This window comes from Mastacembelus armatus, chromosome 11 (genome assembly GCF_900324485.2).
Source record: "Mastacembelus armatus chromosome 11, fMasArm1.2, whole genome shotgun sequence".
NCBI lineage: Eukaryota > Metazoa > Chordata > Actinopteri > Synbranchiformes > Mastacembelidae > Mastacembelus > Mastacembelus armatus.
This window is the reverse complement of record NC_046643.1, coordinates 2,226,791-2,248,473: the sequence shown is the minus strand read 5'-3', so window position 1 is coordinate 2,248,473 and position 21,683 is coordinate 2,226,791. Positions and strand designations below refer to the sequence as shown.

The following is a 21,683-nucleotide window of genomic DNA, read 5'->3' as shown; positions in this document are numbered from 1 at the left end:
TTTGTGGGTTTGTTGCCGTGCCGCTCTCCCTCTCCGTCACACACCCTCCTATATATCACGAGACATCTCATAAGCCTTCATGTTCTTCAGCTGTGCCCAATTTCGGCTGCCGTTCCTCGGGCCACTGCTCCAGTGCTCCCCCTCCCTGCAGCCTCGTCGAAGCCAGGTCTCCGTAATAAGCATCACACAACAGTTGCAGATGAGCTTGTTGTTGTTGTATCAGTAGCTCCAATTCATCCGTTTTGTGAAGATCTGGCAGTGGTCAGGAAAATGCTTGGTAGTGCAGGTCTTTGGGTCTGCTTTCGTAGCCAAGCTAGCAGGCCAACCCTCCATCCCTGGTTCTGCTACGATCCCTTCGCTGCTGGGGCAGCCTCATAGACCTGACAACAATCCAGGGAGAGCCTGGTGATCTTGTTATGTCCCATGCTTTGTTGTGAGATCACTGAAAGTTGCATGTTATGTCGGATCAACAAGCGAAACCAACATTCAATAACTCCGTGGGTATAGACGAGTTCGATCCCATTCATTTCACCATACACCATACACATCCACACACACAATGTTCCTAACAAAATGCACAAAGAACAGAGCTCAAAGCCACAGCATTCATATGTGCCACCATCTACTCAGCCAAGGCTAACTTGATCTTAGTTACACCTAGTGGTTTGGGAGCTCAGCTGAGCTCATGGAAGCCATTTACCTGAAGTCTACAGTCATGTGAAAGCTGTCAGACTGGACAATGGCACGAAGCCAGATGTTTTCTCCTTATTGTGCAGATTGCTGCTGAATATGCAGTAATCCATCTCTTCTTAGCCCCCACCTCAGAGACCTACCCTCCACACCAAAACAGTGACAGAAAAGTGAAACTGAAAAAAAAAGCAAAACTATGGTATTGAACAAAACTCACATCCACAAAAACTGATCAGATTGTAATTTTTTTCAGTATTAATACTTTTTAATACTTATTTAACTGATATTGTTCTGGCTCCATAGAATTGACTTTCCAGTATTGTAAGAAAGAATTTCTTACCTACAGCTTCAACATTGTAAAAAGGAGCTGAAGACTGACCAACTACACATTATAACTCAGGTAAGTACAACTGGATGTGCAACCAACAATGGGATCCTGATCCACTGCACCCCCAGTAAAGCCGCTGATGTGATACGAATAATGGATAAACTGGCTACAATTAACGCATGAGGCTGATTACCAAGGCTCAGTAAGGAAAGAAACATGAGATGTTACAATAGCAGATGGAAACAAAGCCCTAACAATTCCTCCTACCTCCATAATGCAAACCAATCACCAGTTGCTGTAATCTAGAGATAGTTGGCTATGTGATCAAGATGAAGGGCAGTACTTATTACCCAGAGGAAATGAGGCTGAATGCTAAGATCAAGACTGCCCAGTGTGAAGTTAGTCCACTGGTGAAACTACAGAAAACTGTGAAGACATGGCTACTGGAAAAATACAAGCGACTATCACTATCTGAGTCCCTGGAGGCTACTAGCACTTGTAGCAAGGTTAAGAAAACACATCCTACCTTTTTAGCAAAGGCAAAAATGTCAAATGCCCTGTTCTCTAAAGACCCATCATAGTATACTCACAGTTAAAATACAACAATCAGAGCAGAGCCACCAAAATCAGAAACCGAGCAGTATTGGACGAGTTATTGGAAGGAAGACAAAACCCAAACACACACTTGAAAGCAGACTACAAGTATTTCCCAGAACGTTAAACACTTGACACTGTGGGCACTGAAAAAGACGTTAGTGAATCAGAGGAGATTAGCTCCATGGTACAGTTCAAACATCTATACCTTAAAGCAGGTATGATGAAGGCTGGCAAGGAAGTGGCTTTCTAAAAATTTAGAAGAATTTTACCTAGCCTGGAAAAAGTCTAATAACATATAAAAAAGCTCTCCATATAGCCAGAGCTGCATGCTAATTATCACTAATAGAGGAAAATAAGAACAATTCCAGGTTTTTTTCAGCACTGTAACCAAGCTGACCAAAAGTCATAGCTCTGTTGAGTTTTCCAATCAGTTACAGTCAATCCTTCACTGTACAGTCAATCACAAAAGGAACCAAGAGTAATTACTGTCAGAAACACTGATGAGCCCACCCTCAAACAGTCAAAACCATCCCTCATGTTACGTTGCACACAAAAATGCCAATCGAGCAGAAAGCGGTCTAGAGAAATGCACTTGGCACAGGAGGACAACTATCAAATGCGGAGGGAAAAAAACATTTGAGGAGGAAAAAAAAACACAGTTTGAGCCTGATATGATAAAAAAATAGGTGTAGTTCTTTCTGTGCACGCAAATTTCACATTTGTGCTAGGAAGATTCACTTTTGCGCTTGGCAAGTGGGAAAATTGTTCTCACGGACTGTTAAAAAATGAAGGTCAATATTTTCCACCTTGCTTTTTTTTTGCACCCTTGATATCACATTGATATCACACCATACATATCCCAATAGCACACTTCACTCTCAGACTGCAGGTCTACTTGTGGTTCCCAGAGTTTCTATAAGTAGATGCGAGGCAGAGCCTTTAGCTATTAAGCTCTTCTCCTGTGGAACCAGCTGCCAGTCTGGGTTCAGGAGGCAGACATCCTCTCTACTATTAAGGCTAGACTTAAATCCTTCCTTTCTGACAAAGCTTATAGTTACGGCTGGCTCAGCTGACCCTGAACCATCTCTTAGTTATGCTGCTATAGGTCTAGACTGCCTGAGGTCTTCCCACCATACACTAAACTCTTCTCTCCTCTCTTGCCCTATACAAGTAAACTGAATTGAATTGAACTAATTAAATATTAATTATCACCAGTATTGTATGCTTTCTCCTAGATTTCTAGAATGTGTGTATGAGCAGATGGCAGCAAAGTCTTGAAAACGTTCACTCTTTTGCGAGATATGTTTGACAACTACTCACCTATTTTGCTTAATCACTTATGCATTACGGACAGGAACTGTAGGTACCTGAAAAAGGCCAGATCGGTCCTAGGTAGGGGGCTGGACCCTCTCAGAACTGTGGTGAAGCAGCAGATGCGGAAGAAGCTACTTTCTATATTGAACAATAGTAAACACCCCCTACACGATATCCCGACTAAACAGAGTAGCAGCTGCAGTGGGCGGTTCATCTCACTGCGCTGCAGAACTGAGAGGTTGAGGAGATCCTTTGTCCCCATAGACATTAGACTTTTTAATAGTTAATTGTTGATTTGCTATTTATGCTATTTATATGTTATTGACTGGGTGCCTTTATCTGTTAATTATATTTTATAGTAAAATTTATATGTTAAAGTTAATATAAGAGCTGCAGAACAATGAGCTGAAGGGGTCTCTTTGCTCAGCTGGTGCTAAACTAAAGGCTAGGAGATGTAGACACAAACCTTTCCTACCATTCTTCATCATGGGGAATGTCAACTCACTACTGAACAAGTGATGAGCTGGAGGCACTGGTTAAGACCCAAAGAGCATTTTATGACTGATGTGTTTTACTGAGGCCTGGTTGAATCAAAACATTGAGGATGGGCCTAACTTCACACTGCTACGTACAGAGAGCAGGCAAGTGGCAAGACAAAAGGTGGAGGACTGGCTTCATTTGTGAACAAGAGATGGTGTAACCCTGGTCATATTACTGTCAAGGAAAGGATATGTTGTCAGGACATGGAGCTTTTGGCAGCTGGTCTCAGACCTTATTATGTTCCCAGGGTGTTCAGTCATATCAGCGCCATACTTGTTTACATTCAACCAAGAGCTAATGCTAATGATCCATGAGAAGTCATCCATGAGACTGTTGCTAGGATACAAACTCAGCATTCAGGGGCCTCTTTATAATATCAGGAGATTTTAACCATGTGACTCTCACCTCACACCTGACTAGATTTTCTCAGTTTGTCAAATGTCCTACCAAAGAACATATAAAAAATATGTAATCTGCTGTATACAAACGTCAAGGAAGCCTATACCTCTACTGCCCTACCACCACTCAGCAGGTCAGATCACCACCTGGTCTTACTGCAGACCTGTTATAAACCCTCTGTACTGAAACAACCTGCAATCACCATCACAGTCAGGAAATGGACACCTGAGGCAAAGAGTCTCTAAGGGACTGCTTTGAATGCACAGACTGGAATGTATTGCTGCGAGCATAAGGTAACAGCAGGGGCACTGACAGACAGGCTGTGTCTGTCAGACAGTTTCACACATTACAGTTCAAAGTGTCACTCTCTGATGCGGTAAGTTGCCACTTTCATTGCAACTGTTTGTCATTTGTACTGCAGCACAGTGCAGGGCACAGTACGCATTCATTATAGTATGGGCTACAGGATGGTCTGCGCATGCGCAGGGTGCTGTACATGTAAGCTGAGCACCACCTACAGATAGTGAAATACATGACATGCTGCGGTACAAATGACAAAGAGTCGCGGTGAAAGAGAGAGAGACACTTTGAACCACTACCACTGTATAGTTTTTTTCCAGTGGTTCTGGATGACTTCTCTTTCTGATCACACAGCCTTATATCCTCTGTGCTTTCGCCAGAAGAGACTATAAAACGCTTTACCATATCAGCAGAGAATGAAAAATCTGATTAACTATTCTTAAATATCAGATAACCTCATACTAATTATTAGTGAAAAAACAGGAGGTCTTTGTGCTACACTCAACCTCAGAGGTGTAACTCTTATCCCAGACAATTATGGAAATATATCTAAATTTTTCAGAACTTGCTTGACCTGCATAATGATGCCAAAAGAGGGTGGGGTCCTTCAAAATCAATGAACAAAACCTTTGGTTCCTACTGATCCACTATTGTTGTTCTGATCATCATCTTTTGTCTGAGCACTTGCACTGTTAATTATATGTGCAATCTGTCATTGAAACTCATGAGAGGATTAATGAGAGAAGCCCTTCATAAGCAATATGTGAAATTACCTAATGCAGGTAAGTGTCACTGAACAGCACCCCAGACCTGTTCTGGGCTCCTCCCTATTATCCAAACCATATTTTGGACAAATAAAAAGATAATTTTGGAAAACTGATACATAATTGAACTAAGTTGTTATATGAGTGTGCCTTTTTATAAATCATGATTGGTTCTTCTATCTGGTTGACGGCCTTTTATGATGTACTGTACATCAATGTCAACAATTTAGTACAACTATAGAGGAAACTTGGTGCCCTTGTTGTGGACACATAACATTGATAAGGGACATTTTAGATTGTCAGAATGCGGCAAGACACACTTTTGTTATGCTGATCGCCATTTTCCGAGCACATTTCAATAAATACTTTAAACATGATTGTGTTTTTGAGAAAACACAATGCATGGTTAGTGAAAAACTAAAATTTTTAAGTCACTGAAATAAGGCCATAAAACACATAGAGAACATTGATTCACAAGACTTTTGAGACAGGCATCTTGTAGCCTAGAGTGTTTGCTTCAACATCTTGTTCACTTATTCACAGAAAACAATACACAGATTTCAATTTTCTAAGACACTTTTTTAGTAGAAAGTGAATATGTAAAAAGGTGTGCCTGATAATGAATAATCATGTGATTTACCTGAGAAGACAAAGACCAGCATAATGAGCTGCATAATGAGCTGCATAATGAGCCTTTCACTCAGGAATGTGCCTAAGAGGGAATTACTGCAATGCAATGCAGATGCAGATATAAACGTTGTACATCTGAGTCGCGTTATTCCTCTGACGAGAAAGTAAATTCTTCGTCGCTGTCCAGAACCGTCCAAAATACTTCTTCACTCATGTGGTGTGCCATCATATGAATGCGCAGAAAAAGTGAGTAAATTCTTTGATGAAGTTGGACATTTAATGTCATTTTTCAGGGGCGTGCAAATAATAAGAGGTGAGCCAGGTATAATTACCTGGCTCACCTCTTATTATTTCCATATGAACAGTGCGCTCAGTGCGAGGTGGGATCACATTAGCTATAATGAGATTAAGGCAGGTTTCTTTTAAATTTCATTGGCTAAGGAGTACACTGCTCTATAACAGTGTATTGATTTATATTTACTAGGATGTCATGGGTAAATTACATCAATTAACTGATAGTCTATTCTTAAAAAGTAATAATATGGTAAATATGAGCAAGAAATAAGGTGGCCTAAGGCAAAAACCTGAATTATTGTAGTAAGCATAGGGGGTTAAAAGCAAAGCAAGAGCATTCAAGAGCAGAACTGAACCAGCTCATTAAGAAACTCAATAGGTCAGCATATAACCTTGAACAAGCAGTAGATTTCTTGAGGAATATAAAAGGACACACCTCAATTTTATCTTCTCTGTCTTCACATATGGGAAGCCTCTTCCTCTTCTGTCCTCTGGTTCTCTGTGGAACACAAACATATAACTTTTATGTAGTAGTCAAAACCATTACTGTGAGAACTTATGGGTAACTGACTATTTAGATCTTGTTATTTTAAAAAAAATACAAAAATGACAGTGTGAGCACAGAAAATGGTCAGGCATAATTGGTTTGCACAAAGAAAGGCTAAATTGGTCAAATACAGACATACGAAGCTTGTACACATGTACCTAAGAAGACTCAAGCCTGTAACTGCTACCTAACGGGTTTCCACAAAGTGCTTCCATAAAGGATAAGGTTTGATTTTCTATTTGTCCAAAGGCTAAGAGCAGCCATCATATTTTACAAGAAAGACTGAACTATGCATGCGCATGATCTCTGCTCTGTTTACACTACTCTGCTAGACATGACAAGTTAGCGAAGTACCATAGACAGGACAGGGATCACAATCATGCACAGCAGTTTCTTTATTAGTCTTATGAGTTGATTTTTAATTAAAAAATATTTTTTTGTGAGGAGCATGCTGATATGGCTTTAATACTTTTTTGGACAACAATGGGGGTACAGACAAACAGAACCACATTCTGGATTAACAGACATTATGGCAAGTACATGAAATCCATTGTTTCAGTCACTGCATAGGATCGGGGACAATAATCAAAAAATATAAAATCGCCTGTCTTATCCTCTTAATGTGCGTTTACATGATAGTCAAAGTAAATACAAAATGGAGTAAATAGCTTCTGAAGGCACTCTATATTGGCTTGGTGTTCCTGATTTCACTGGTCCCTCGTGTCTGAAACCAAACCTATAAGCCTTTCAATAGGAGATTCAATTAATTGAGGAAGCAGACAGTAATTAATGAAGAATGGAACCATTAAATGCAACTGCACAACCTAAAATCTATAAAGATGAGATGAAATGAGATGAGATGAGATGTGATGAGATTATAACGAAGGTGATCTGATAGATAGAACACCAATCACATTCTTTCAACACCATTTATTACTCAGGTCTGAAGCATGATTTCTCCTTGAAGACTGAGCATAAACAGAAATGAAAATCAAACATAATGTTGATAGCAAGTCAGTTTAGGAGCTGCTGGGACAGTTTAAAGGGAAAGAAAAATCAACAACGTATTTAAACAAATTGTTAAAACAATTCCATCTGTTCCCTTTGGCTTGCTACCACTCACCAGATGGAGAACTTCTAACTCAAGAATGCTAACTGCAAAAATGATGCCAATTGGCATGCAGCCACAGGAGAAATGGTCTGAACCATTTCTCCTGTGGCTGCATGACCAAACAAAAGGCCTAATCTTAATTGATAATTTCTAAATTAAAGTAGTGTCTGTTAAAGTAATCTATAATGGTGAGGTGAACAGAGAGCAGTCTAGTAGCGAGTTCAGCTAAAAGTTGTTCAGCCACACAACACAACTAATCTCAGTCTCTGCTCAAGTGAGGAATTTAAAACTGCGGGCAAAATCAATCTTGAGTACATCAGTGCATCTTTAACAATCATTCTAATAATTTCATGCAGGATTAGAAAAATTAACAAAGCATAACGAAGTGTAGCTACATTTATTGGATTATCATAAAATTGCAACTGATTAATAGCATATGTTCATATAAGAGATTTTAATTTTAGCTCTGTGGTGGGTTGTAAATTTGTAAATCATGTCATGACCTGAAGGTGACATTTTATTTCTACCTTCCATTAGCCTCTTACACTCCAAATTTCCCCCTTAAATTTCCTCCAATTTTTTTAAACATCAAACATCCCTTTGCTATAGCATCAAATGAATATAGAGTCTTTAATGGGAAACATCTAAATATTCTAAGTGATTAGAATTTTCGACACTTAAAAGAATTCTAAAGGAGGTGGAAACAATGCCGACACACCTATTTAAATAAAGCAACAAAGGAAAAAATCACATACATACATTTATTTTAAGTGAATAACTTATTCATCTGTCCATGTCAGATTCAGAAGCATTTAAATTCTGCCACAAATTCTGGATTGGATTAAGGTTTAAACTTGGAGAGCAAATAACCTTATTGTGTCTTGTTTCATAGAAACGGGTCTCTGGGTATTGTATCAACAATGAAACAAAGTTGACAGCTAATAGTACCATTGTCCACCTCAACTGAGAGATGATTTTAGTGTGAGAGGAGAGAAAAAAGGTCAGTATTAAAACTAATCCATGATATAGTTTAAAACTGCAAGTTCTTTTTGTTTTCATACATCGCCAACACTAAAAAACAAACATGTTTTAAGGAATTGTCCTTACATGAGTCTCAGTATGGATAGGGCAGTGTTGGAGAGTCTTTAGCAAGGCTGTATAAAATCAGGCATTGTGCTATAGTGCATCAATTTTACAGCTGTGACATTACATACATGCTAAATAAAATTCTGCTTACACGTTGCCTTTAAAGGGTTTACTCCAAGAGGCACAACCCACTACACCATGAATAACAGCCACAGGATGCTTAGCTTTATCAAGATGCTATTTGGGCATGTTATCCCTTTTGGCCAATTATGTGTGTATGTACATATACACATGCATTCCAACCTTTTACATATTGCAGTCTCAGAGGCCAGCAGGAGGTCAATTAGCTTGTCCCGATAAACTGAAATGTGGCTTTAAAGAAGTGCCAGTGCTTGGTGACCTGGTAAAAGCATTAAAAATGCAAAGAAAGCCCTTTAAGTGTCTGCTATTACACGCCTTGCATTTGAAGATAAATGCTGCACTGAAGTGCTGTGCCTGAGTAGCTGTGGCTCTGAGAAAATCTGAAAGCTGCTTAATCCCTGAGAGCTCCAGCAGGGTCTTCAGCACCTCTGGACCTAGGTTCTATAAACCTGAACAGAAAAACACATTAACCCAGACTGCCAAACTATACCATGCCACCATTATTCCTCTAAGATAGATAGAGTGCAGAGTGCAGAGAAGTGCCTGAAACAATCCCTTTTTTCTTTGTTGATTTGACTATTTGTAATCAAGTATAGGAGGAACTTAGCTAGTGGTAGTGTTATTGGCTCTACTGTGAGTATCAACAGCCACAAGAAGAATGTTCCCTTAAGACACAAGGTCACATACTGGCAATGGAAAAACAAAAGACAAGTTAAAGAGAAACCCATCCCCTGCTTTCACCCCTGAGCTGCAGTATAATAATCAGAAATGTTTCTTGAGGGAGTTTTGAGGCAGTTCTTTATCACAGGATCAGAGCATGGTCGGTACAGATAAGTCTGATTCAGTAGGCGACGAGAGTAGTGAAGAGATGGTGCTGTTCCCTCTCACAGTTGACACAAATGTTACAACAAAAGCTGACACAGTCCACATACTGTCACTGTTTTATGGACAATGGCACAAACTGTAAGGAAACTGGCAGAGGAGGATGCATGGCAACACTGAAAGTGGAAGAAAAGCTAATTTTCAAAACCATATAAGCATTTACATGATACACACAGTTTAAATAATTTTAATGGCTTTTGATACCAATGCAGGCAATACTGGAAAACTATAATATGGATTATTATGTATAAATAAATAAAGCAAATGCAGATATATTCCTTAACTGGGTGACCAGATATAAATATCAAAATAAGGGAATTTGTATTGCATTGGCAATTGGTTGTCCGTTATTTCTGTCTTGTCTGTGTGCTTTTATTGTTTTTGTGTTCTGACAAAGAACCATAAAAATATAAAGTATAAAATAGTCGGCTCCATTGTATTAGCACCTAGGTAATATCCAATTTGCATGACAGTTTAGCTTTGAAAATATGTTTTAGAATGAATAAAAAGATGACTTTGCTAAAATGTTTTAATTAGGGCGAAATAATTATGTTAGTGTTTTATTATAATTGGTAACAAAAAGAAAAACAATTGATAAAACTCATTCACTGTATGTGATGTAAGTATCATACCATCGCAACTGCTTGTTGGATGGACAAATATCTTTGTAAACTCCCTAAAAACAACACCCTCTTCTCATAGTGATTGGTTGGCTGTCTGGGCATGACAGCCAAGGACTGGCTCCCTTTTTACATCCTTTTCATGATGATTTCTGTAAAGATTTCTTGTAAACAACTCAGGGTAACACTATTAATGTCAGGAACAGAATGTTTGAAAATGTTTCTTATTACCTCCATATTTACACAATGAAAAGCCTCCCCCTGTGTACAATGGAGGACGTCATCTGAATGTATTTGATAAAAACAAATATGAGCACTTCTGAATTTAGACTCATCAGACAAACTTGCAGAAACATAGGACAGGACCTAAGTTACTGATGTGTCAACCACTAAACTTCTCTTATGTCTCTTGCCTTTCTGAGGCTAATTCTTGAGAATCGTACAACTGCCAAATGTGAGTGAGTTTGTGAATTAGTTACAAACTATATCATAAAATTTGACAACAGCAGTTAGGTTCTTTTATTATTCTGTCAGGTAAAAGAACATTCTAGCTCTATATGCTGTTGTCATTTATAAATAATAAGGTTAGTCAGGCACCTATGTGACTGAAAAAGGTTTTGTTTGGAATCACTCATTTTATTTATACTGGTTATTAACTGGCTGTCTCTTTAGAATGCAATTCAAATTTGAGTCCATCCATTGTGCTCCTACAATACAAAAATGCATTCAAACGTTTATCTTAAGCTAATCCAGTTTGTACAAATATTTAACTGAATTTACACATTAACCTCTTTGTCAATTTTCAGGAGATTTCATCTCAATATCTGCTAAGTGCACAAAGCTTTTGATTATTTTTTCATAAAACCGCAGTCACTCAGAAACATGGTGAATGCTGCCATCACTGTGGGGGCATGATGCTTTGTTACCTAACTGATCTGCAGGCTGAGATTTAGCAGTCTATGTTTCTCATATTTTCATGAGCCTTTAAAACTACTAGACAGCCCTGAAGAGGCAGTGCAAGCCAAATTTAAAGTCTTCATTCACATATATTTGATTCCTGGAGTTTTCTGGGAGTACAAAATGATTGTAGAATATCCCTCCAGGAAGCCTATTTGTTTCAATTATTTCACACCACTCTTTTTTCCTTTCTAGTTCTGTCTGTTGCCTTCAATCAAAAGAAGTGATACAACAAAGGTTCAACATGATTTTTTTCTACATCTATGATGTATATTCACTCAAGATGTAACACAAAGCCTTTGGTCCCTTTTGTAATATACTTCTGATCACATTTTATATTTCCAGTGTGCAAATACACACCGTGCCTCTCACTTGATGTTTCTTGGGCTCTGGCGACATCTCCTGTGGGATGAATTTGATTGGTCCTTTGATCTGCCTCCTGGACCTCTTGGTGCCATCAGGTAGCGTCTCCATGGCAATATCAGCCTCGTCGCTACTGGCCTGGTCACACTCGGAGCATTGCCTGAGAAGAAGGAAAACAATTCGTCTTACTGAACTGTATTGATTTTATTAACATAGGCCCAAATCTTTAGTGTTTACTGTAATAATACAACAGGTTTTGAAACCTGATCAAAGCTTACAATGGCTTGCTTTTTACTTCTTAAGATCAATTCTAGTTTGTGATGCTTGTAGTGCTCATGTTGTTTGGAACTACATTATCAAAAAATCATGACGATATAATAGTAACTAGTGGATGTCTTTTATTGAATTGTACTGGAAGCTTAAATTATGTTAAGAGTTAGATTTTTTAAGCACATTTGTAGTGCTTTCACTGCATTTATATCAAATGAATAGAAATTATAAACTCCCAAATAAACATCTTCAGTTCCTAGAATTGTTACTCCAACCTTATCAGAGGTTTTTCACAATACACAACCTTATAGGATAATACTCATATTTACTGTATCTGTAAATGCACTGTGCCCCTTGCAACCAGCTTCAAGAACCACCGGCTTCCCCCTTTTGTGCTTCTTTTAAACATAAGTACATACACTTGCATTGTGGATTTTTGTATGTGCACAACTCTGTAATTTGTCATTTGTTTTTTCAAACACATTTAATTCAAATGGTATATTCATCCAATAAAGAAAAAGAGCTTCATGTTAATTTTATTCTGATGTAACACCAGATATACCTCTCAATTTCAAAGAAATTGAGACACTCAATCATGCTGCTCAGAGAACTGTGGTTATGTAAATAACTCAAAGTTCTCTTTCATAACATTCATTTCATGTCTCATGTTGGGAAATAGTGAGTCCCGGATTGCTAAACAGGAGTTACGAGATTAACTGTCCTTAATGAAGTATACTCACACTAAGCACCAAATGAGCTAGTGGGGGAGCTGTAACATCAAGCCTGTAAAACCTGGCAAAAGCATATGGTGAAGCCCAACTTGCTGCAGCGCAGATCTCGAATGGGAACCCACCTGAAAGTGGCCCATGAAGTGGTGAGACCCCTGGCAGAGTGTGCTCGCAGTCCATGTGGTGGCTTTCGCCCGTCTGAATTATACGCTAAAGCGATGGCAGTCACTATACAGTGAGAGAGCCATTGTTTTGAAATGGGCGTCCAGGTCAGATTGCAGAGTCACACCCATGTCTCCAGGAGAGAACTTTGTACATGTCGAGTGTACTGAAAGTGCATGAATCTCTCCCACTTGCTTAGCTGAGGCAAGAGCAAACATTAAAGCTGTCTTTAAAGTCAGCTTTTCCAAATCTACCTGTTCTAATGGTTCAAAAGGGGAAACTGAAAGAGAGTCTAAAACAGTGGGAAGGTCCCATGAGGGAGCGACATGCCTTGTTACAGGTAGCCTGTGGCACACGCCCCTCATGAATCAGCCCACCAAAGGGTGCTGTCCAACCATCTTGCCCTAAAAGCCAATATGACAGTCTGAGACTGCCACTAAATGTACTTTAATTGTGGAAAATGCTTTCCCTTTCCATTTATCTACCATACCCAAAGAACACTGAAAGGGAACCTCGTGCTGATCAGAGCTCCATCACTCAAAAATCGACCATTTACTCTTATAAAGAGACCTTGTTGTGGAGGCTTTAGCACTCTGGATGGTGTCAATAACACTCTGAGGGAGACCAACAGTCCTAAAGTTAAACCACTCAAGGACCAGGCCCAGAGTTCCAGCTTCTCTGGGTGTGGGTGAAAAATCTTTGTGTCCCTGACACAGCAGGTCTCTGTGTAATGGCAGAGGCCAGGGTTCCTGGTAAAGGAGCTGAGTTATCTCTGGCAGCCAATGCTTTGACAGCCAGTGGGGTGCTATGAAAATCATCAACAGGCCTTTTTTTCCGAACGGCAACTCTGCTACGGTTGGGGATATCAAAGCTATTGGGGTATTGGGGGAAACACATAAAGAAGAACATGAGGCCACTGATGTGCCACTGCATCCACACCCAGATTTCCCAGATTCCCTCAGAGTCCTCAAGAGACTCACTGGAGACTCAGAGAATCTCAAGACCCTCTTGACTCTCAAGAGCACCAACAGAATAACGATGAGGTAGAGACTGCTTTTACCACCCACGTGGAGGGACACCCAAAGACATCCTCCCTGTAGCAAACAGCTCACCTCCAGCTGACTTATCTCACATCAATGAAACTCCACGAAACAGCGGCCAGACAGAGGAATGCCTGCATTTCTCTCCTGGAAACCTGCACAGCGGAACGGACCGAACCTCGGTAAACTTGAGACAAGTAACCCATAGCTGTGCTGGTTTTCTCACATTGATCTCAGTAGGTCTCTAAAGTTACCTAGAGCAGAGCTTCCTCCTAAACTACTGTTTAGACCTCAGACTCAAACCCAGAACGTAAATTGATCTCAAAATTTCTTTTCCACCACTGCAGGCCACCTACTTTTATACTATTACACTGTTTAACTTGTTAATTCATCCAGTTTCTTCTTTTGCTAGGTGGGAGGGTGGGGGTGGGGGGTGGCGGGGCTACCAGGGACATATTGCACAGGCCGCGTTTCTCCATCCCCTCAAAGTCAAGAATGGAGGTCCCTGACACTGGATGCTTCTCCTTGTATGGCTTGTTGCCATCTTCACCTGCCTGGGTTGCCACTGGGGGAGCCAGAGTGTCATCAACGAGTTGTCTTCATCGTCATGCTCGTCTGACACAAGAAGCTCTGACCCACGATCTGAATCATAATCCACACCCTCCAACAGATACTCCAGCAGGCCAGACTAGAAGCTGAGACCCAACAACTCCTGGGGAAGGGGGTCAAAGACATGGAGCTGGTCTCCCCAGCTTAGACAGGTAAAACACAGGTATTGCTACCACTGAGTGTTATCCCTCTGCTGGGGTGACTGAAGATAGTATTGCTACTATTGACCATCAGGGCTCAAACTATTGCTTGGTGACCAGCTAGTGTGAGCAGATCTCCCAAGAACTGTACACTCCGCAGACAAAGCACCCCGAGACCGAGATGAGTTTGCACCCATGTCAGAGGACAGTCAAGCCAGGTCCAGAAGAGACAGTTGGTTTGAGAAATGTGTGATGAGGAATTTCTGCCTGTTTCTGCTCAGCGTCAACCCCTTTTATAGGAGGGAAGGTCCCTGCCCTCCTTCACACTGTAGTCCCAGTGCTTGGTCCCAGCCAATCATGGCTGGCGTAATGCAATAGGAGCACGTTTGCCATATTAGAGATACACAAACAAAACGGCAGCGAGCAGGGAAAAACTCGTTCCCAAGAAAGGCACAGTGTCATCCGTAATTTGGAATTGGTTCAGTTATGCAGTGTCAGATGCAGAACAAATAACACCCCGCTGCAAAGTGTGTTTGAAGTCTGTTGCTAGCAAAGGTAGCAGTACGACCAATTTACTGCAGCACCTCAAATAGAGGCATGCTGCCGAGTTGGAGAGATGTTGCGCCCTACTAAATGAATAAGACCGTGACAGCACAAGCACACCTGCTGGGAAAAATAATCGATTTAAATCATAAATCAGGTTTTTTTTTTTTTTTTGACCATATCGCCCAGCCCTACCACATTGTTATCAGTTGAGAGTATTAAGGCCACATAGTCTGCATATAGTGAAATTTGTAGTATATTTCTTCATAAATCTCTACACAGCATTTTCACCATGCATATGCATTCCCGTTTTCTCCCACTCCCTGCTTTTTCCATGTCTCTCACCAATAGCTGTTCTTGGTTTTCTTGGGCATGCGTGTTAGTGGTGGCTCCAGGCACCCCAGGTGGTAGTACAGCTTGCAGGTGTCACACAGTACCAGAAGATGTTGGTCTTGATTCTTTTTACAGATGCCACAGCTGAGAAAAACATGATTTGAAATTATGGGTAAGAAAAGGCTGCTTGTTGACATTATTCATCATTATTTTGGAACTCTAGCACAAAATGAAAAAACTGTGATTCAATCGTGAAATGTATTGTTTAGTATAAACACATGGTGTGTCTGATTGTGCAAGAGATGAGCTTCGTATGTCTTTGTTTTACCATCTAAACAGAGAATATATCAGATGAAAATTCACACATTCACTCAATGGTCTGAAAACATTAATAGGCATATGCAGTAAGGAACGCTGTTTCTGCTCCATTGCATTTAATATTTAAATCAAGGCACCTTGTTTTCATTACCTGTTATTATTTTGCATTTTAAGCTTCATCTTTAATAATTTATTTTCCTGACCTAGTATCTCCTCAGACACTGTGTGCTCACCTGTAGAGGATTGCAGGTAGACTTGATGATTTCCCTGAAGTTCCTCCCTCTTTTTTGCTGGGCTTCCTTTCTTTTGGGGCTTTCAGAATAGCTGGAGTGTTTAGTTTCTACCACAACAACAAAAAAAGATTATTATTATATTTTTATTTGACTGCCATGAAGAGCAACATTTCTTTACAGAAAGAGTTTGGAAAGCACGGCCTGTGGGGTATTTCAAACATAGTTAAAGGACACTTTATAGGAATACAGTGTGCTGTCCGTTTTTTTTAAAGTCATTTATGAATGCACCAAGCAACAAGAAAAACAGCTGTCACTTCAAAGTAAAAAAGCAACAATCAATAACAGTTCAGAAAGTGGTTGTTCATGCACCCATATCAGGAAAGAATTCATGTTGTTTTAATTATCCTGTCTTGCCACACTGATTACTCCCTAGAGAGAAAAGTGAAATTTAGGGTTTAGAGTTAGGGTTACTGACTATAAAGATGCAACTCGAGAATAAAGTGACACTTTAATGAAAATCTGCTTTGTGTTACCTGAGAGTGTGGACTGTTAGTCAAAGGAGTGCTGTAAAAAGTTCCTTCATAGCAGAGTTGTGAGGAGAGATGAGAAGAAAACCTGTTGTATCTGGCAAGTGAAAAGCACCAATAGATAGCTAGTTTATTCTCCCAGCATCTCAGGTGTTCTGCTGCCACGCAGGTTAATTAGAAAACTTATCTTGTAGGGACTGAGTCTGTCACCAAACAGACAAGGTTTTCCCCAAGGAAGCTCTATAATCTGAGTGGGCTTCCATTGCCCTGCATCCCCACAAGGGGCTGCTGAGGCTATCTCTCCAACCTGGATCCCACTCTGCTTTCATCTGACCACAGCAAAATGTCTCTGCTGCTGATATGAAGCAGATTCAACGTTGTTTACATGTCGGATCAGACAGATGAAAAAGTTCAAAGGTGAAAGTACATGAATATTATAAATAGTCAGTGGAAGCAGTCAGGTACACAGACAAGCTTTAAAAAACCTTCCTGCCCATGATTCTGCTGTGTCCTAATGTAAAACTGATTGATACATCCATAGTAGATAGTCCAGCAGAAACTAGGGAAATTTCTGTGACTGAGAGCATTTTCTTCATATTCAGTATAGTGAAATAATGAAGATCAACCTAGAGCACAAACATCACTAGGAAACAGCACAATCATAACTATCTCTGCAAGTTTTGCTCTTCAGCTGTAAGAATAATCTACAGATACTAGATAAAGCCCTTTTATCTTTAGCTCTGTGATCTAATATCAAATTCTGGGGTAGAAAAATCTCCACTGCCCCTGAGGATGCATGTGGTTGGCATCAGTACTGTAGTGGCAGCCATTCCTAAACAGTATACCACTCAATTTCTTAATCATATGGCTTTTATAATGACAGAAATGTAATCCTGTAAACACTGTATTTTTTAATACAGTTTAATGATAAAACTACTAAGTCAAAATTTCTCAGCCTCCATCACAGGAACAAAAGCACTAACTGTGTACTGGAAGAGGGATTAGAGTCCTAGTTGGGGATATCAATAATTTCTGGAAATGCAGAGGCAGGATGACAAATAGTAGATGAAAATATGGCAGATAGATGACACAAAAGCATGCAGTGATGTGACTGATGTTAGTACTTAAACCGTGCATATTCATAATTAGGTGATTTATGGTGGTCATTGCAGATTCACTGCCAGTCTCCTCTTCGTTTCTGTCCATGCTGCCTCATTACAGTATTAACCTCATTATACCATTCATCTGCCGGACTCACATTCTCAACAAACATACTTTTAATAACGTTTTTTATGGATTTAGATGGCACTTATATCAATAAAAACGTAAAGAATTACACTATACACATTATTTCAGGCAGTGGATGTAATATTTCTCTTAAATAAATTTGCCTACAAATTCTTAACTAGGAATGTTAAGACACCTCTACATTTAAAGAACAATATGATACAATAGCCTTGCATGCTAGTATGTGTGTAAACAAGAATATTCTGATTGGATGACGAAAATTGATGCATCAAAGAAGACCATAAGATACCACTTAATGTTCACTGAGCTAAATAAGTTCAAACTATGTGTTGCTCCTTCTTTGTACAGATAATTTTGTCACAGGTATTACAATCATTGCATCAAATGTTAGCTATTGACCACATGAAGAATTATTTTTAGCAGTTTTCATACGTAAATAGGTATTCCTTACATAAATATGTTTTAATACAATAAATATTGCAAATAAATAAATCCAATTACAAGTAACATTCAGGATGAGAATAACATCCAGTAATGACCAGGCAATACTCAATACAGGCAATATAGGTTATAAGCCTGAGGAACCTGCGGTTCCCTTCTGCCATTCTGCTGCACAGGTTATAGGTACCACATGTGATGTGACGTGTAAGCAAACTGCAGGGAATCTATTGTGTGCTTGACCTCAGCTGGACACTGTACTAGGTATCATAACAATACAAGATATTTTCCAGAGAGCTGGTACCCTCCCCAACTGTGGACTCAGGTTTAAGATCCTCTGTAGAGGTTCACACAATTGGGCAGTACAGTCTTTAAGAAGCCTTGGACATACACCATATGGGCCAGCTGCCCAAACATTTTCCCAGTACTGTTGCAAATTGCTAAGGTACAGTTTGGCAAACTTCAGGCATATAGTATTGTTTTCTTGGAGAGCAATAGCTTCCTCTGTGGACAACAATGGCTTACGTATGATAGACTTATGAACAGATAAATTTGCATTTCCAGTGTTGTGTAGCGTCAATACTGTCTCCAATTTGTCAAGCTAAAACAGTCGACCATAAATTTGAAATGCCTTTGTACCCTTTTCCAGCCTCACCCAGAAAAACTACTCCTGATCGTATGTCTGCAAATGCTTCTTACGAAAAACAAACTTAAAATGTTTGAGTATCTTTTATCAATCAAGCTCTGAACCACACCTCCAAACTCATTTCATTAACTTCACTCAAGTTTGCAAACTACTGACTCCAGTTAGCTTTCCTTTGTGTATTATGGTGACTTGGATGAAGATCAGATCACATTCTGTAGCAAATTAATACAGAAAAGCAGTTAACTCCAAAGGATTCACATACTTTTTCTTGTAATTGTGTAATATTGTAAAATATCACTAGTTAACAGTAAATGTAAATCTTCACAGTGACTTTGCCTGTAACTTGAAGCTTTAGTGTGTTATTTCCAAAAAAAAAAAAAAAAGATCTCAGTCTATTTCTGTAGATTGCTGTTCAAATTCATTAAATAACCCATCAGCCACAGTAGCACATCTTGGCAATTGGTTTCCATAGGAACTAGAAACGGAAGACAGCTTTTACCTTCACCATCAGGTCTGAGTTCATGGCAAATGACAGGTCAATCAGTTACTGCAAAATGAAAGGATTTTTAAAAAAGGTACGGTACAGACTGTACTATCACACCACTGGTGGCCCTTTGGAGACTACCTGCAATCTGGATTACTTTCCATTAAAAATCACTGATGCACTAAAAAAGTAGATCTATAAGTAGACCTGTTCCACAAATGTTCACATCAACTAATCTCTGCATCAAGAGCAGGGTGGCTGTAAGTAACAGGACAGAAGGTGTGCATAGAGGCAGCACTAGTATTGGTACCTGGCCCAAGATGCCCCCCAGCAGAGTCCATAGAGCTTGGCCTTCACTCCGCAGTTCTCCATTCACATTCAGCAACTCTTCCAGAGACTCGCAGAGCTGCAGCAGAATAAAAGAGACAACATCAGGCAAGGACACCAAGGTTTAAGGGCCTGTTAGCACATATGCATTATATATTATTGTTTTGAGAATCTGACATTCATTTTAGTAATTCTCTCCTAAAAAAAAAAAGGGGGAAATCTAGATTATTTCACTACTTGGTTTCTCACTAACAGAAAGAAAGAAATTTAACTACTTTGTTTTAATTGAAGTTGAATTCAAGATGGACATCGGTCTCATGTCTAAGTGTTACATACAGAGCCTGGTTTGGACCAAGTTAGCCCAGCTTAGAATTAAGGCTAGATGCATAGCAGATTTTCAAAATACACCTGCAAACACTTTTCAAGCTATTTAATTAACATTCCGTCTAGTTTCAGAGCCATTTATGATAATACAGTGACTTATGTTTCTTTCCCCTATTTTTTTTTTTTATTATAAATTTTCCGTCTCTAACACCGGTTCCTGCCTCCACCTATCCTTAAGTGATGAAGGTCAAAATGACCAGTGTGCCCTTCGGTGCCTCTGCTGCAGTGATTTAATGTGCTAAGTAATATCCAATATTAAAATGAGTGCACTACACTTTGCAAAAGTCATGGGTGTTGTTAATTTTACTTTGGGATATGAAAATAAATTCTTCTGTTCAGCTATTTTTAAATTTGGATGTTTATTTTGTTTTTGTGCTGGAGTGCCAAATGAGTCTTCTCCTCCAATTTCTAACAGTGATGCTTGATTCAACTTCCTGCATCTACAACCTGCGCAGATATCAACACTGCACCTGGGTTGCAGGTTGCCAGGTTGAGGTCACAAACAGGTTGACGTTTGTGAGACGTGTCGATTGTGTGAGTAGGATGCATTTCAGACAGGTTCTAACAACTGGACAACCTTGTAATAATATATTGATGTGATTATTTACATACTAAGGTTTAGGTCATAGAAATTACAGGAATTTCATTGGAAAAATAAGAAAATGAGAGGAGGGCAGGAGACAGCTGTGAAATACAGGAGACTCCCAGGAAAACAGGAGTGGGGACAGATATAGCAATAATATTCCTTCTCTAGCATTTGCTCTAAGGCCAAACCCATGTAAAGAGTAGTTCCAGCAGTGCAATTAGCAAGACACACTCTATTAATAACACTTAACATGCATGGTAGAAGACTGAACGCTACATTAATTCTTGTGACTTTTACTCTGCAGTTGTATTCCCTTCCTCTTGGTGAGAGATGGAGTGGTAGCCTCTTCACAGAGGTTATGCTTGAGCAGAGCTGAGAGAGACTGACTCAGTTTTTATCATGTTGCACTTTAAGGCCACATCTACTATGGTGAAATTCTAGAAAGATAATGTTATTGTTCTTCATGACAGCTGACACAGCACACACCTAATATCAGTTAGTAATACATACTGAATACAGAAATAAGTATTGATGACTAACAGGAAAAAAAACACAATATCAAAGCAAAAATACCACTTGAAATTCACAAACAAATTTGTTCTGAATTTAGATTTGTTTTATACTTTTAACTAAACATATATAACAGCACCTCAGTCCTGACACTGTTGCACTATAAAAAGGATGTTTATCTAACTACATGGGGCAAATACCAATGAGCCCGAACAAGTAATTTTTTTTTTCTTTTTTTACCAAAAAAAATTGAATCTACCGCTATACTAATGCCACCTGAGGCTCTACTTAGTGCAGTTGTGTTGTGAGCCTAAATGACAACATAAGACATACTCAGCATAGTATGTAGTTAGAGACATCGATGTGCCTGTACATGGTGTTTTTAACTCTTGTAGCCTACACTAAGGACTTCCTCTGGGCTTGATCGATCAATCAATCAATCAATCTATCTATCTATCTCTGTAAATACAATAATGTTTAGCAGGTAGTAATTATTGTAGTGTGTTTGCATGCTAACATTCATTAAGTAACTGTACAGCTGAGACAAATATTAGATACTAGATAGATAAGTAGATTAGAGTGCCATCAGTCTTT

General features: G+C 39.4%; 1 protein-coding gene across 3 annotated transcripts in view; it reads right to left on the bottom strand.

The window, feature by feature from the left end:
* The window catches only part of phf14 (PHD finger protein 14), a 94,432-nt gene that overhangs the window by 44,855 nt on the left and 27,894 nt on the right, over positions 1 to 21,683 (bottom strand). For 2 of the 3 annotated variants that reach the window (XM_026299796.1, XM_026299798.1), the window contains exons 11-15: positions 19,593 to 19,688; positions 15,940 to 16,046; positions 15,401 to 15,532; positions 11,561 to 11,723; positions 6,293 to 6,355 (exon numbers count right to left, since the gene is read on the bottom strand). In XM_026299796.1, coding sequence (XP_026155581.1) covers positions 6,293 to 6,355; positions 11,561 to 11,723; positions 15,401 to 15,532; positions 15,940 to 16,046; positions 19,593 to 19,688 — 561 coding nt within the window. The remainder of the gene's footprint in view (positions 1 to 6,292; positions 6,356 to 11,560; positions 11,724 to 15,400; positions 15,533 to 15,939; positions 16,047 to 19,592; positions 19,689 to 21,683) is intronic. The other variant, XM_026299797.1, reaches the window with a different exon arrangement.